At 46.3% G+C, this 16,634-nt stretch overlaps 1 protein-coding gene across 3 annotated transcripts in view; it reads right to left on the reverse strand.

Annotated features, from left to right (window-relative positions):
• Nucleotides 1-12,436: 12,436 nt before the first annotated feature.
• LOC130282808 (protein kinase C delta type-like) overlaps nucleotides 12,437-16,634 on the reverse strand; it is a 67,677-nt gene continuing 63,479 nt past the window's right edge. For all 3 annotated transcript variants that reach the window (XM_056531593.1, XM_056531595.1, XM_056531594.1), the window contains one exon: nucleotides 12,437-13,861. In XM_056531593.1, coding sequence (XP_056387568.1) covers nucleotides 13,303-13,861 — 559 coding nt within the window. In that variant the 3' untranslated portion in view covers nucleotides 12,437-13,302. The remainder of the gene's footprint in view (nucleotides 13,862-16,634) is intronic.

The raw sequence follows: 16,634 nt of genomic DNA on the forward strand, positions 1-16,634 counted from the left end.
GCGGGTGCGGGCGTGACACCCGCAGCAGGCGCCCTGATTGGTCGGCCGATGAATCAGGGCGATCGTGAGCTGGCACCAGTGCCACCTCACCCCTGCAGGCTCTGGCTGTTCGGGGCCGTCAGAGACGGCCCCGAACAGCCAGTAATTCCGGGTCACCGGGTCACTGGAGACCCGATTGACCCGGAATCGCTGCAGATCGCTGGACTGAATTGTCCAGCGATCTGCGGCGATCGCCGACATGGGGGGGCATAATGACCCCCCTGGGCGATATGCCGGAATGCCTGCTGAACGATTTCAGCAGGCATCCGGCTCCGGTCCCCAACTGGCTAGCGGTGGGGACCGGAATTCCCACGGGCGTATGGATACGCCCTGCGTCCTTAAAGACTCGGGATGCAGGGCGTATCCATACGCCCTGCGTCCTTAAGAGGTTAAATAACAGAGCTCCATCGCGCCCGCGCCCTAGGAGACGGGGACGAGCGTGGCGGAGCTTAGTGCCAGAAGCAGCAGAGCGGGGTAAGTGACGGGCTGGGATTCGCATGCGGGCGCATCCCGCGATGCGAATCCCAGCCCCGCCGAAAGACGGGGACCCCGGGACAATGCGCTCATGGCCGGAGCGCAGCGCGTGACACTCTCACATATCAGTAGCTGTTTTCCCAGATTCTTGCAAGGCTCATAGACATAAGTGGGAACTGATGTGACTAGAACAATTGTTTATTGGCATATGATCCCTTTCTTGCACCCTGAAATGTATGAAACCGGGAAGAGATCACAACCAGTCACTGATGTACACTTACATCTTCAGTAAACTCCAGCAAGTAAACACTGCACAACTCTACTCTATGGGGGCAGGTGAGAGTAGTGGAATTTGTACTCACTGCAAAGGCTCTATTCCTTATTCCAAAGTAGCAGATTCTATCTTCCTGCAATGACTGATGGTTCTACAGGTCTGAGGACAACATCAGCTTTCTGAGTCACTAGATGTGTTATCTGTGGAAGCCTCCAAAAAATTTTCCTGGACCTCAATATTAGCAGTATGAACATAGTATTGTTGGGCCAACAGGGGGCAGATGGCAATGACTGAGATCTGTCCCCGTTTCATCTTGTAAGACCTTTGGGATCAATGATATAGGCAGGAATCCATATGCATGGTGAAAGATTCACAGAATGGAAATTACATCCAGAGGCCATAGCCTATCTCTCCTGAGCAGGGAGCAGAAGTATGCAACCTTGGCATTCTTACAACTGGAAAACAAAAATAGAGAAACATAGCTGCACATCCACCATTTGTATTTTGATCTACTTGTCTACTTGCTTCTCAGCATAATTTCAAAAACTAACAGGTTGTTAGTATACATTTTGATCAAAAAGTACAAGCCCACTCACCACATCAAGGCCACCTAGTCAGAGGGGGTCCCTAACCTAACACTGGCATAGCCCTGAGTGGCAACCACTGCCTCTACAACACCAAACCCACAGGGGGAATGACCCTGTGGCCAGGTAGCCCCTCTACTGCCCAACCAAGCCCCCGACTCTGGGCCACACCACCCCACAGACAAAGCATCACAGCAACAATGGCCGCCACAGAGAACCACACCAGTGTGAACACCACACTTCCTGCTAATTAAAATCACCTTGACGTGGTGAGTGGGCTTGTACTTTTTGATAAAAATGTATACTAACAACCTGTTAGTTTTCCAAATTATGCTGAGAAGCAAGTAGATCAAAATACAAATGGTGGATTTGCGGCTGTTTCTCTATTTTTGTTGTACATTCTTACAACTAGTCATTAGGTCCACATGCGGGAAAGCCCCCAGGTCTACGATCTGCCGTAATAAAAAAGCAGTACTATTACACAGGGTACAACTCTCAGAGTAAGGAGAAGCATCTCTGCCTGAAAACAAAATTTAACATATGAGAAATTTTTTTTATCTCCAGCCTTGGCAAGCAGGATCCAAGTAGCCAAGGCAGACGATGCAACGTTTCTGTCACGATTCGGCTGGCTGGAGGTGGATCCTCTGTGCCAGAGAGGGATTGGCGTGGACCGTGCTGGTGGACCGGTTCTAAGTTGCTACTGGTATTCACCAGAGCCCGCCGCAAAGCGGGATGGTCTTGCAGCGGCGGTAGCAACCAGGTCGTATCCACCAGCAACGGCTCAACCTCTCTGACTGCTGAAGATAGGCGCGGTACAAGGGAGTAGACAAGAGCAAGGTCGGACGTAGCAGAAGGTCAGGGCAGGCAGCAAGGATCATAGTCAGGGGCAACGGCAGGAGGTCTGGAACACAGGCTAGGAACACACAAGGAAACGCTTTCACTGGCACAATGGCAACAAGATCCGGCGAGGGAGTGCAGGGGAAGTGAGGTATAAATAGGGAGTGCACAGGTGAACACACTAATTAAGCCTGCTGCGCCAATCAGTGGCACAGTGGCCCTTTAAATAGCAGAGACCCGGCGCGCGCGCGCCCTAAGGAGCGGGGCCGCGCGCGCCGGGACAAGACTGACGGAGAGCGAGTCAGGTACGGGGGCCGGGATGCGCATCGCGAGCGGGCGCCTCCCGCATCGCGAATCGCATCCCGGCTGAGAGAGGTATTGCAGCGCACCCGGTCAGCAGGTCTGACCGGGGCGCTGCAAATGCGAGGATGTTGCGAGCGCTCCGGGGAGGAGCGGGGACCCGGAGCGCTCGGCGTAACAGTACCCCCCCCCTTGGGTCTCCCCCTCTTCTTGGAGCCTGAGAACCTGAGGACAAGACTTTTGTCTAGGATGTTGTCCTCAGGTTCCCAGGATCTCTCTTCTGGGCCACAGCCTTCCCAATCCACCCAAAAAATTTTTTTTCCTCTGACCGTCTTGGAGGCCAGAATCTCCTTCACGGAGAAGACGTCAGAAGAACCGGAAACAGGAGTGGGAGAAACAAGTTTGGGAGAGAAGCGGTTAATGATGAGTGGTTTAAGGAGAGAGACATGGAAGGCATTGGGAATACGAAGAGAAGGAGGAAGAAGGAGTTTGTAAGAGACAGGGTTAATCTGGCACAAGACTTTGAAAGGACCAAGATAGCGTGGTCCCAGTTTGTAACTGGGGACACGAAAGCGGACATATTTAGCGGAGAGCCATACCTTGTCTCCGGGAGCAAAAATGGGGGGAGTTCTTCTTTTCTTATCTGCAAATCTTTTCATCCGGGATGAAGCCTGTAAAAGAGAATTTTGGGTCTCTTTCCATATGGTGGAAAGATCACAAGTCACTTCATCCACAGCGGGCAAACCAGAGGGCAAGGGGGTAGGGAGGGGGGGAATAGGGTGACGGCCGTACACCACGAAAAATGGGGACTTAGCAGAAGATTCGGAGATTCTGAAGTTGTATGAGAATTCGGCCCATGGTAGAAGATCTGCCCAGTCATCCTGGCGGGAGGAAACAAAGTGCCGTAAATAGTCACCCAGGACCTGATTAATTCTTTCTACTTGCCCATTGGATTGGGGATGATAAGAAGAAGAGAAGTTTAATTTAATCTTGAGCTGTTTACAGAGGGCCCTCCAGAATTTAGACACGAATTGGACGCCTCTATCCGAGACGATCTGCGTGGGCAAACCGTGAAGACGAAAAATGTGTACAAAAAATTGTTTTGCCAACTGAGGCGCTGAAGGAAGACCAGGAAGAGGAATAAAATGTGCCATCTTGGAAAATCGATCAACGACCACCCAAACAACTGTGTTGCCACGGGATGGGGGTAAGTCAGTAATAAAGTCCATACCAATCAGTGACCAAGGCTGTTCGGGGACAGGCAGAGGATGAAGGAGACCAGCAGGCTTCTGGCGAGGAGACTTATCCCGGGCACAGACAGTACAGGCCCGCACAAAATCAACAACATCCGTCTCCAGAGTCGGCCACCAATAAAAACGAGAGATGAGTTGCAAGGATTTTTTGATGCCCGCATGGCCTGCGAGGTGGGAGGAGTGTCCTCATTTGAGAATCCCGAGACGCTGGCGTGGAGAAACGAAGGTCTTCCCTGGAGGAGTTTGCCTGATGGAGGCTGGAGAAGTGGAGATCAGACAGTCAGGAGGAATGATGTGTTGCGGAGAGAGCTCTACTTCCGAGGCATCCGAGGAACGAGAGAGGGCATCGGCCTTAATGTTCTTGTCGGCAGGGCGAAAATGAATTTCAAAGTTAAAACGGGCAAAGAACAACGACCACCTGGCCTGGCGAGGGTTCAGCCGTTGGGCAGACTGGAGATAGGAGAGATTCTTGTGATCAGTGTATATGATAACTGGAAATTTTGATCCCTCCAGCAGATGCCTCCATTCCTCAAGCGCCAATTTAATGGCCAGTAGTTCTCGATCCCCGATGGAGTAGTTTCTCTCCGCCGGAGAGAAGGTCCTAGAAAAAAAAACACAAGTAACAGCATGCCCGGAAGAATTTTTTTGTAGAAGGACAGCTCCAGCTCCCACTGAGGAGGCATCTACCTCCAATAGGAAGGGTTTAGATGGGTCAGGTCTGGAGAGCATGGGAGCAGAAGAAAAGGCAGACTTGAGATGTTTAAATGCGTCTTCCGCTTGGGGAGACCAGGACTTGGGATAGGCATTTTTCTTGGTTAAAGCCACGATAGGAGCCACAATAGTGGAAAAGTGTGGAATAAATTGTCTGTAATAATTGGCGAACCCCAAAAAACGTTGGATAGCACGGAGTCCGGAGGGGCGTGGCCAATCTAATACAGCAGCTAGCTTATCTGGGTCCATTTGTAGTCCCTGGCCAGAAACCAAGTATCCTAGGAAAGGAAGAGATTGACATTCAAAGAGACATTTCTCCATTTTGGCATAAAGTTGATTGTCTCGAAGTCTCTGAAGAACCATGCGGACATGCTGGCGGTGTTCTTCTAAGTTGGCAGAAAAGATCAGAATATCGTCCAGATAAACCACAACACAGGAATATAAGAGATCACGAAAAATTTCATTAACAAAGTCTTGGAAGACGGCAGGGGCGTTGCACAGGCCAAAGGGCATGACCAGATACTCAAAGTGTCCATCTCTGGTGTTAAATGCAGCCTTCCATTCGTCCCCCTCCCTGATGCGGATGAGATTATAAGCACCTCTTAAGTCCAGTTTGGTAAAGATGTGGGCACCTTGTAGGCGATCAAAGAGTTCCGAGATAAGAGGTAGGGGGTAGCGGTTCTTTACCGTGATTTTATTAAGTCCGCGGTAATCAATGCAAGGACGTAGGGAGCCATCTTTTTTGGACACAAAAAAAAATCCAGCTCCGGCAGGAGAGGAGGATGTGCGGATAAACCCCTTTTTTAAATTTTCCTGGATGTACTCTGACATGGCAAGAGTCTCTGGAGCAGACAGAGGATAGATTCTGCCCCGGGGTGGAGTAGTACCCGGGAGGAGGTCAATAGGACAGTCATAAGGCCTGTGAGGAGGTAAAGTCTCAGCTTGCTTTTTGCAAAACACGTCAGCATAGTCCATATAAGCCTTAGGAAGACCGGTTACAGGGGGAACCACAGGGTCATGGCAGGGAGTACTGGGAACCGGTTTAAGACAGTCCTTGAGACAAGAAGTACCCCAGTTCTTGATTTCTCCTGTGGACCAATCAAGGGTTGGGGAATGGCGTTGAAGCCACGGTAATCCAAGAAGAATTTCGGAAGTGCAGTTGGAGAGGACCAAAAATTCAATTTTTTCGTGATGAGGTCCGATGCACATTAGGAGAGGTTCCGTGCGGTAACGCACGGTACAGTCCAATCTTTCATTGTTAACAGAATTGATGTAGAGGGGTCTGGCGAGACTGGTCACCGGGATGTTGAACCTGTTGATGAGAGAGGCCAAAATAAAATTTCCTGCAGATCCGGAATCCAAGAAGGCCATAGTAGAGAAGGAGAAGGTAGAGGAAGATATCCGCACAGCCACAGTAAGGCGTGGAGAAGCCGAGTTGACATCAAGAACTGTCTCACCCTTGTGCGGAGTCAGCGTACGTCTTTCCAGGCGGGGAGGACGGATAGGACAATCCTTCAAGAAGTGTTCGGTACCGGCACAGTACAGGCACAGATTCTCCATGCGGCGTCGTGTCCTCTCTTGAGGTGTCAAGCGAGACCGGTCAACTTGCATAGCCTCCACGGCGGGAGGCACAGGAACGGATTGCAGAGGACCAGAGGAGAGAGGAGCCGGGGAGAAAAAACGCCTCGTGCGAACAAAGTCCATATCCTGGCGGAGCTCCTGACGCCTTTCGGAAAAACGCATGTCAATGCGGGTGGCCAGATGAATAAGTTCATGCAGGTTAGCAGGAATTTCTCGTGCGGCCAGCACATCTTTAATGTTGCTGGATAGGCCTTTTTTAAAGGTCGCGCAGAGGGCCTCATTATTCCAGGATAATTCGGAGGCAAGAGTACGGAATTGGATGGCGTACTCGCCAACAGAAGAATTACCCTGGACCAGGTTCAGCAGGGCAGTCTCAGCAGAAGAGGCTCGGGCAGGTTCCTCAAAGACACTTCGAATCTCCGTGAAGAAGGAGTGTACAGAGGCAGTGACGGGGTCATTGCGGTCCCAGAGCGGTGTGGCCCATGACAGAGCTTTCCCAGACAGAAGGCTGACTACGAAAGCCACCTTAGACCTTTCAGTAGGAAACTGGTCCGACATCATCTCCAAGTGCAGGGAACATTGCGAAAGAAAGCCACGGCAAAACTTAGAGTCCCCATCAAATTTATCCGGCAAGGATAATCGTAGGCCGGAAGCGGCCACTCGCTGCGGAGGAGGTGCAGGAGCTGGCGGAGGAGATTGTTGCTGGAGTTGTGGTAGTAGCTGCTGTAGCATCACGGTCAGTTGAGACAGCTGGTGGCCTTGTTGCGCTATCTGTTGCGACTGCTGGGCGACCACCGTGGTGAGGTCGGCGACAACTGGCAGTGGGACTTCAGCGGGATCCATGGCCGGATCTACTGTCACGATTCGGCTGGCTGGAGGTGGATCCTCTGTGCCAGAGAGGGATTGGCATGGACCGTGCTGGTGGACCGGTTCTAAGTTGCTACTGGTATTCACCAGAGCCCGCCGCAAAGCGGGATGGTCTTGCAGCGGCGGTAGCAACCAGGTCGTATCCACCAGCAACGGCTCAACCTCTCTGACTGCTGAAGATAGGCGCGGTACAAGGGAGTAGACAAGAGCAAGGTCGGACGTAGCAGAAGGTCAGGGCAGGCAGCAAGGATCGTAGTCAGGGGCAACGGCAGGAGGTCTGGAACACAGGCTAGGAACACACAAGGAAACGCTTTCACTGGCACAATGGCAACAAGATCCGGCGAGGAAGTGCAGGGGAAGTGAGGTATAAATAGGGAGCGCACAGGTGAACACACTAATTAAGCCTGCTGCGCCAATCAGTGGCGCAGTGGCCCTTTAAATAGCAGAGACCCGGCGCACGCGCGCCCTAAGGAGCGGGGCCGCGCGCGCCGGGACAAGACTGACGGAGAGCGAGTCAGGTACGGGGGCCGGGATGCGCATCGCGAGCGGGCGCCTCCCGCATCGCGAATCGCATCCCGGCTGAGAGAGGTATTGCAGCGCACCCGGTCAGCAGGTCTGACCGGGGCGCTGCAAATGCGAGGATGTTGCGAGCGCTCCGGGGAGGAGCGGGAACCCGGAGCGCTCGGCGTAACAGTTTCAACCTTTAAATGGATGCTGATACAGGCACATTATACCCAGAGGGCACCTAGTGGGAGGTGCTGTATCTTGGGAGGTGCTGTATCATCCCTTTCCCCCTTCAAGCGTGTGCCGAATCCCTCTCTTTTGATTGGTAACACTGTTTAATGCTATGCCATAGCATAGCATTGATCACTGTTATTAACTCTGTACTTATACAGACTGTCTGAATGCCAAGAGCGCAACGTAGAGGGCAAGAAGACAGGTAAGGACCCTCTGGCCATCATTTTAGCTGATCGGGACCCAATGGAGGTCCCAATCAGCCCCTAGGGGTCTGGTTCTGTATTTATTTAGGGGCCTGGGGTCTGAGATTTTTTCAGGGGATGGGGTCCAAATTTAGTTTTGTTGCTATAAAGTGTATGACATCAGAAGTGAGGGACCATAGATGTCTCAGCAGTGAACTCTACAGTCCTCAAGAGATATTATCATGGTGATCTAGACCAGATGAAGGGAAGGAGAACGACTCCAATCAGATCAGATGCCACTTGTGAGTCCCGAGATTATTGATTTGCTGTCCGCTCTCCTGATATGTCTATTATAGTAAATTATTGTTTTGCCCATGAGATAAGAATTCTGGTGTATCTTGGAACTCTGTTTTTTCCATTCTTCTGTTATCCCTCCTGGACATGTAAGAATAAGGCCTTGGCTACTTGGAGATCGTTTGTGATCCTCTGGTCAAAATAATGCGTTCCTACATAGTCTAAGACAGTATTTTCCATACAGTGTGTCTCTAACTGTTGCAAAACTACAAATCCCAGTATACCCGGACAGCCTTTGGCTGTCCGGGCATACTGGGAGTTGTAGTTTTGCAACATCTAGAGACACACTGTTCCGAAAACCCTGGTCTAAGGCTATGCTCAAAAGAACAGCTAAGAACAGTATGGTGGGTTTTGTCTGCTATTTTGTAGGGGCGAGGTGAATGGTATTTCTTTTTTTCATAGATTTCCAGGAGGAATAACAGGGGGCAGCACAATAAAGAGTTCTAAGGAAAGATTGAGAATTATTTCCTCAGCATAACTTCAAGGTAAAAAATTTTAAATTTTTTAAAAAAAGCTTGGGGGGCAGCTGTCGCCGGAGATCGTATTTTATTTTTTACAAGGTAAAATAATTTCACATTTAATATGCTGAATTATTTCATGCAGATCCCCAGTGTATTTTGCGCTGCAGATCCACCGCTGAAGGACCGCTGTATGCTGCCTTTACAAGTGCCTGCTTGGAGCGGCAATACATAGCTTGGAGCAGACACACTGCGACCTGCGAGTCGCAGCGCGCATCCGCAATATACTCGCTCATCGTGGTAGCTCTCGGCCTAGCTCATAGAGCAGGGGGAGCAGCCGCGATGTGCGAGTATACCGTGCATGCGCAGCGACTTGCACATCGCTTCAGTGTGTCTGCTTGTCTTGTAGCAGTGTATTGCCGCTCCGAGCAGGCACTTTTAAGGGCACCATAATGCTGTCCTTCAGCGGCGGATTTGCAGCGTAAAATATGCTGGGGATCCACTCGTGTGTACGTACCCTAAAACTGACTGATACTGATCTGAACAAAGTGCCAAAAAATCACCATGCACATCTTTGTATGCGCAGACAAGCGTTTCACTATTAAAAGAGATTTCTGGCGAAAGTTAAAGGGGTATTCCAGGAAAAACTTTTTTTTTATATATCAACTGGCTCCAGAAAGTTTAACAGATATGTAAATTACTTCTATTAAAAAATCTTAATCCTTTCAGTACTTATGAGCTTCTGAAGTTAAGGTTGTTCTTTTCTGTCTAAATCCTCTCTGATGACACCTATCTCGGGAAACGCCAAGTTTAGAAGCAAATCCCCATAGCAAACCTCTTATAAACTGGGTGTTTTGGACTGGACAGGTGTCATCAGAGAGGATTTAGACAGAAAAGAACAACCTTAACTTCAGAAGCTCATAAGTACTGAAAGGATTAAGATTTTTTAATAGAAGTAATTTACAAATCTGTTTAACTTTCTGGAGCCAGTTGATATATATAAAAAAGTTTTTTTCCTGGAATACCCCTTTAACTTATCCTCTATTCACAAACCTACTGGGGCCACCCCACGATCACCGGGACGGGACCCGGCACTCAGTGAGGAGTGTGTTATGCAGCCGGCACTCGCTCTATTAATTTCTATGGGAGCGACGAAAAGCCATCATCGGCGCTCCCATTGAAATGAATTGAGTGCATGCCATCTACCGGTAGATGACACATCCTCCTCACTGAGAGTGACAGGGTCCCGTCCTGGAAATAGCGGGGGGGCCCCAGCGGTCAGACCCCTGCGATCAGCTACTTATCCCCTATCCTGTGAATAGGGGATAAGTAAATTTTCACCAATTTCTGAAGAAGTCATCAATATTTATTAATATGGGCTGGTGCAGTTTGTATGCCAGGGCTGTTTTTTAGTTCCAGTCCGACTCTGTGTGCAACACTACAGTATAAAATGTATTTATTTGATATAGCACACACAGATTCTACAGCGCTGTACACTCAAATTGGTCCCTGTCCCCAATGTGGATCACAATCTAAATGTACCTATTAGTATGATTTGTTAAGTGTACCCAGAGAGAACATGCAAACTCTTTGCAGATGATGTCTATGGTGGGATTTGAACCCAGGGCCCCAAGGCAACGGACTAACTACTGAGCCACCATGCTACGCTAGACTAGACTACATTAGTCTATACATTAGAGTAATACATTACACTGTATTGAACTAAACTCTGAATTATCGGAAAAAAAAGTAGGAAGAATATGTTAAAAGTATAGAAAATTGAACAAGTAGCAATAATTCAATACTCAAATTGAACAAGTAGCAAAAATTGTAATAACTTGGGTAAAAGTAGGGAACAGATGCATAATATGATTCCTATGGGTACCAGGACATATTTTTCACTCTGCACCCCCTCCATCTATACCCGTTTATAGGGGAAGATACATTTTTTTATTTTGGGCGCTATGAGGAGAATTTTTCAAGCACCATGTGTCAGTTCTTAGGCACATTTTGCACAAATTTTTTTCTGTCTTTGACTTTGTAGACATATTTATCCAGCATATTGTGCCATTTTTTTTCTTTTTGTAAATTTACGCCATCATTTATATTTGTTTGGCCTAACAAAAGGAGATATGGTTTAAGTGCCATGGTTTTTTAGACACTTTTATTATATGCAACAAAAATTTGTGAAATGTTTGCACTACCCAATTCCATTAAAATATGTGCAAATGTATCCAACATTCTGCAACAATATAATACATTAAGTGCAAATGAAGCTTTGTACCACCTCTTTGAAAAGACCACCCCCATAGTGGTCTTGTTTTTAACCCCTTAAGGACGCAGGACGTACATGTACGTCCTGGTGCGGTGGTACTTAACGCACCAGGACGTACATTTACGTCCTAAGAATAACCACGGGCATCGGAGCGATGCCCGTGTCATGCGCGGCTGATCCCGGCTGCTGATCGCAGCCAGGGACCCGCCGGCAATGGCCGACGCCCGCGATCTCGCGGGCATCCGCCATTAACCCCTCAGGTGCCGGGATCAATACAGATCCCGGCATCTGCGGCAGTGCGCGATTTGAATGAATGATCGGATCACCCGCAGCGCTGCTGCGGGGATCCGATCATTAATAACGCCGCACGGAGGTCCCCTCTCCTTCCTCCGTGCGGCTCCCGGCGTCTCCTGCTCTGGTCTGTGATCGAGCAGACCAGAGCAGAAGATGATCGATAATACTGATCTGTTCTATGTCCTATACATAGAACAGATCAGTATTAGCAATCATGGTATTGCTATGAATAGTCCCCTATGGGGACTATTCAAGTGTAAAAAAAAAATAAAAAAAATGTAAAAGTAAAAGTAAAAAAAAAGTGAAAAATCCCCTCCCCCAATAAAAAAGTAAAACGTCCGTTTTTTCCTATTTTACCCCCAAAAAGCGTAAAAATTTTTTTTATAGACATATTTGGTATCGCCGCGTGCGTAAATGTCCGAACTATTAAAATAAAATGTTAATGATCCCGTACGGTTAACGGCGTGAACGAAAAAAAAAAAAAAAAGTCCAAAATTCCTACTTTTTTAATACATTTTATTAAAAAAAAAATTATAAAAAATGTATTAAAAGTTTTTTATATGCAAATGTGATGTCAAAAAAAAGTAAAGATCATGGCGCAAAAAATGAGCCCCCATACCGCCGCTTATACGGAAAAATTAAAAAGTTATAGGTGATCAAAATAAAGGGATTATAAACGTACTAATTTGGTTAAAAAGTTTGTGATTTTTTTAAGCGCAACAATAATATAAAAGTATGTAATAATGGGTATCATTTTAATCGTATTGACCCTCAGAATAGATAACACATGTCATTTTTACCATAAATTGTACGGCGTGAAAACGAAACCTTCCAAAATTAGCAAAATTGCGTTTTTCGTTTTAATTTCCCCACAAAAATAGTGTTTTTTGGTTGCGCCATACATTTTATGATATAATAAGTGATGTCATTACAAAGGACAACTGGTCGCGCAAAAAACAAGCCCTCATACTAGTCTGTGGATGAAAATATAAAAGAGTTATGATTTTTAGAAGGCGAGGAGGAAAAAATGAAAACATAAAAATTAAATTGTCTGAGTCCTTAAGGCCAAAATGGGCTGAGCCCTTAAGGGGTTAAAAGACCAGAAGAAATAAAAGACCAGAAGAAATTTGGGTGGTCTTCTCAAAGAGGTTTCACTGTATTTATTAGAACAATACATGATCAAACAATGGAAATAAAGACACAGACACAATGATGTAAAGGGGAAAAGGGACATTTTATTTAGTTTATATAGTTACAGGAAGGGGATACTGGGATTCTGCAAATTTTAGAAATGTGTGTTATGTTTTATTTTGCTATGTGTAATGTATAAATGTAAAAGCATAGCTTTTTTTATATACTGTATTGATCCAAAGGAAGGCGAAAACCCCCTTGAGGAAAGAGCCAATTATCCTTATGTAAGGGGGGAAAATTCCTTCCTGACCCCAAATATGGCAATCGGAACAAGTCCCAGGATCAAAAGCCAGTACATGACCTATCTAGTATGGTAAACTATCATGTATTTTTTTTTATCTATTCAAATATAATACTTTTTTATTATTATTAATTTATTTTTTATACATTATGTTATGTTACCTATTTATGGCTGGAATGATCCCAAGGAAGGCAAAAACCCCCTTAAAGAATGAGCCAATTGTCCTCAAAGGAGAAAAATTCCTTCCTGACCCCAAATATGGCGATCGGAACAAGTCCTAGGATCAGAGCCGATATCTACCGCTATCTGTTGTGTGTGTCTGTGTGTATGTGTCTATACTATCTATGTATGTACCTGTGTGTATATTTCTATCTACCTGTATGTGTGTGTGATCCTAATGTATATGTGATGATGTGTGATACTTACCAGGTCTGTGCTGAGGTGTTACAAGCACAGGCCGCTCCTGGGGTACAGAGGGTCTTCAGAGGCTGTGGAGGATGTGGAGCTAAGATCCAGGGTAACAACTTGATGGAAATCTGCAGCGTTCAGATGGTATAGAGAGGATGTTATAGACAAGCCGAGGTCTAATACAGCAGCAGAGGCATGGGTCAGGGGGCACAGAGCTCTGGGCCGTGACCATGGGCTGATGTTAACAGGCCCAGCTTGGAGCAATGAAAGAGAATCCTTCCAAGGGGTGAAGAGCTGTCTCTTCCTCTGGCCACGGCAGGTCTCCCTTCTTCAGAGCTGGCTTGAATGGTGTAAATGGCGGCTGTGCTCTCTTCTGCTCCAGTTCCTCCCAGTTGATGGTGGTGAAGAATGGATGGTCTCTGATGTTCCTGTTCACACCAAGCCGCTTCTCAGGATTCTTACGCAGCAGTTTCTTGATCAGATGTTTCAGGTCAGCAGGGAGCCAAGATGGAATATTAGGCTTCTCTCTGGTGATGGAATCGCGAGCCATTTCTCTGTCGCAGCCAAAGTAAAATGGGGAACGTCCTGCTGACATTCGGGATACAACAATCCCCAGGCTCCACCAGTCAACTGCTGCATAGTACATCTTCCTCTGGAGCACCTCTGGGGCCATGTATGGTAACGTGCCCGTCACTCCTTGTATCTTGTTGGAGGAGGTGACGCCATCTTGGGCAAGTCCGAGGTCTATGATGCGGATGTGTCCATCTCTATCCAGCATGATATTATCTGGCTTGATATCTCTGCAATGAAAGAAGAAAAAAGAGTTATATATAAAAGACAATGGTAATGTGGTGCCACAGGGGTGCAAGGAATTTTTATCAGCTTCTCCGGGGCCAGACAATTGGAGTAAGAAACACACCGACGTCGGGTTACGGATAACTGTCTTTTACTGAGCAGGTGTAGATGGTACAACACACAGTATGAAGAGTACAAGGGATGCAGTGTAACCCTTGGGAGCCCTGTTGCCTTGCTAGGACTTATGGTGCTTTTCATCCACTTGAATAATACTGACTAGAGATTAGAGACTGAAAGGTTTCCCACGCTGGCTAGGGTTCTCACAAGGTCCAAGTACTATCACCGCCAGAGCTTGACTCACCGCTGTACGGGGGAACACTTGCAGAATGGTGGGGCTGACTCCGCTGTACGGGGAACCCTTGCAGATTGGCAGGGCTGACTCCGCTGTACGGGGGAACACTTGCAGAATGGTGGGGCTGACTCCGCTGTACAGGGGAACCCTTGCAGAATGGCGGGGCTGACTCCGCTGTACGGGGGAACACTTGCAGAATGGCGGGGCTTCCGCTGTATGGGGGAACACTTGCAGAATGGTGGGGCTGACTTTAGAAGATATTTTCTTAGGCTTCCCTCAGGATTTCTCCACACACGACTTCCTCCTCCTTTCCACACAGTTCTCAGCTTGAGCTCTGTAGCTAGACTGGGGCGACTCCTCCCCCCCAACACCATATACAAGAGAATTTAGGGGTTCCCACTGGGCAGGCAGGGTCACCTGATTATCACTGCTCCTCTCTCTCTTAAGGACCGAGGTCATATTGGCCTTAAGGACCAGAGCATTTTTTGCAAATCTGGCCACTGTCACTTTAAGCATTAATAACTCTGGGATTCTTTTACTTATGAATTTGATTCCGAGTTAATTTTTTCATGACATATTCTACTTTATCTTAGTTGTAAATTTTTGTCAATGCTTGCATCCTTTCTTGGTTAAAAACTGCAAAATTTTATGAAAAATTTACAAATTTCGCATTTTTCTAACTTTGAAGCTCTCTGCTTGTGAGGAAAATAGACACACCAAATACATTATATATTGATTCACATTTACAAAATGCCTACTTTATGTTTGCATCATAAAGTTGACAGGTTTTTACTTTTGGAAGACATCAGAGGGCTTCAAAGTTCAGCAGCAATTTTCCTATTTTTCACAAAATTTTCAAAATCAGAATTTTTCAGGGAACAGTTCTGTTTTGAAGTGTATTTGAGGGGTCTTCATATTAGAAATATCCCATAAATGACCCCATTATAAAAACTGCACCCCTCAAAGTATTCAAAATGACATTCAAAAGGTTTGTTAACTCTTTAGGTATTTCACAGGAATAATTAGCAACAAGAAATAGCAGCGTTGTAGTATAATGTACATTGAAACTACTGGTGTATAAACCATATCTAAAACTCGCTGCGGGTCTATAAACCAATGCTACAGTATAGCTCTGAAAATAAATTTTATATACTTATAGAGAAACACTAAAGCCATGACTACTGATAAAACTAAAATAATTTTATTAATACTCTTTAAAATCACAAATATGACTACTAAATATTAACATTATACAAGGTCAATGATTGTAAACAGATAACCAATCCGAAAAGAAGGTGGTAAGACAGGTATGATTAGTATAATCAAGCTCATATGAAGTATATAAATAGTGAGATCTACAGCAGCAGTAATGGGTGTCCAATAATAATGTCCAATAGGACAAGAAAAGGGGTATATAAACTTTACTAATATAATGTCCAGCTACCCACTCAGGATAGCTGGAATGGACACTAACAGTGCATGAAAGTAAAAGCACTAACAAAGCTGGTACTCACTTACCCATAATGGAGACCTGTCACCACCGCCCCAACGTACGTTTCGTCAGCCTGGACTTTCTCAAGGGAATAGCAGCAAAGTGAAGGAGAACATTCTAAATCTCTATTTTTTACACTAACATGTTCCTGTAGACCCAGTATTTGCATTTTTATAAAGGCTAGAAGGAGAAAATGCCACCCAAAATGTGTAACCCAATTTCTCTCAAGTAAGGAAATACCTCATATGTGTATGTCAAGTGTTCTGTAGGTGCACTAGAGGGCTCAGAAGGGAAGGAGCGACAATGGGATTTTGGAGAGTGAATTTTGCTGAAACTGTTTTTAGGGGGCGTGTCGCATTTAGGAAGCCCCTATGGTTCCATAACAGCAAAAAAAAAAACAAAAAAAAAACACATAGCTTATTATTTTGGAATCTACACCCCTCAAGTGGTACAGTGAGCTTTAACACCCCACAGGTGTTTGACGACTTTCTGTTAAAGTTGTATGTGTAAATGAATTTTTTTTCCCACTAAATTGCTGGTTTCCCCCCCATATTTTACATTTTTACAAGGGGTAATAGGAAAAATGACACCCAAATTTTGTAACCCCATCTCTTCTGAGTATGGTAATACCCCATGTGTGGACGTCAAACGCTCTGTGTGCGAACTACAATGCTCAGAAGAGAAGGAGTCACATTTAGCTTTCGGAAAGCAAATTTTGATGAAATGGTTTTTGGGGGACATGTCCCATTTAGGAAGCCCCTTTGGTGCAAGGACAGCAAAAAAAAAAAAACACATGGCATACCATTTTGGAAACTACACCCCTCAAGGAACGTAACAAGGGGTACAATGAGCCTTAACACCCCACAGGTGTTTGACGACTTTTCGTTAAAGTCGGATGTGTAAATGAAAAAACATTTTTTACAAGAGGTTATAG

This window comes from Hyla sarda, chromosome 7 (assembly GCF_029499605.1).
Source record: "Hyla sarda isolate aHylSar1 chromosome 7, aHylSar1.hap1, whole genome shotgun sequence".
Taxonomy (NCBI): domain Eukaryota; kingdom Metazoa; phylum Chordata; class Amphibia; order Anura; family Hylidae; genus Hyla; species Hyla sarda.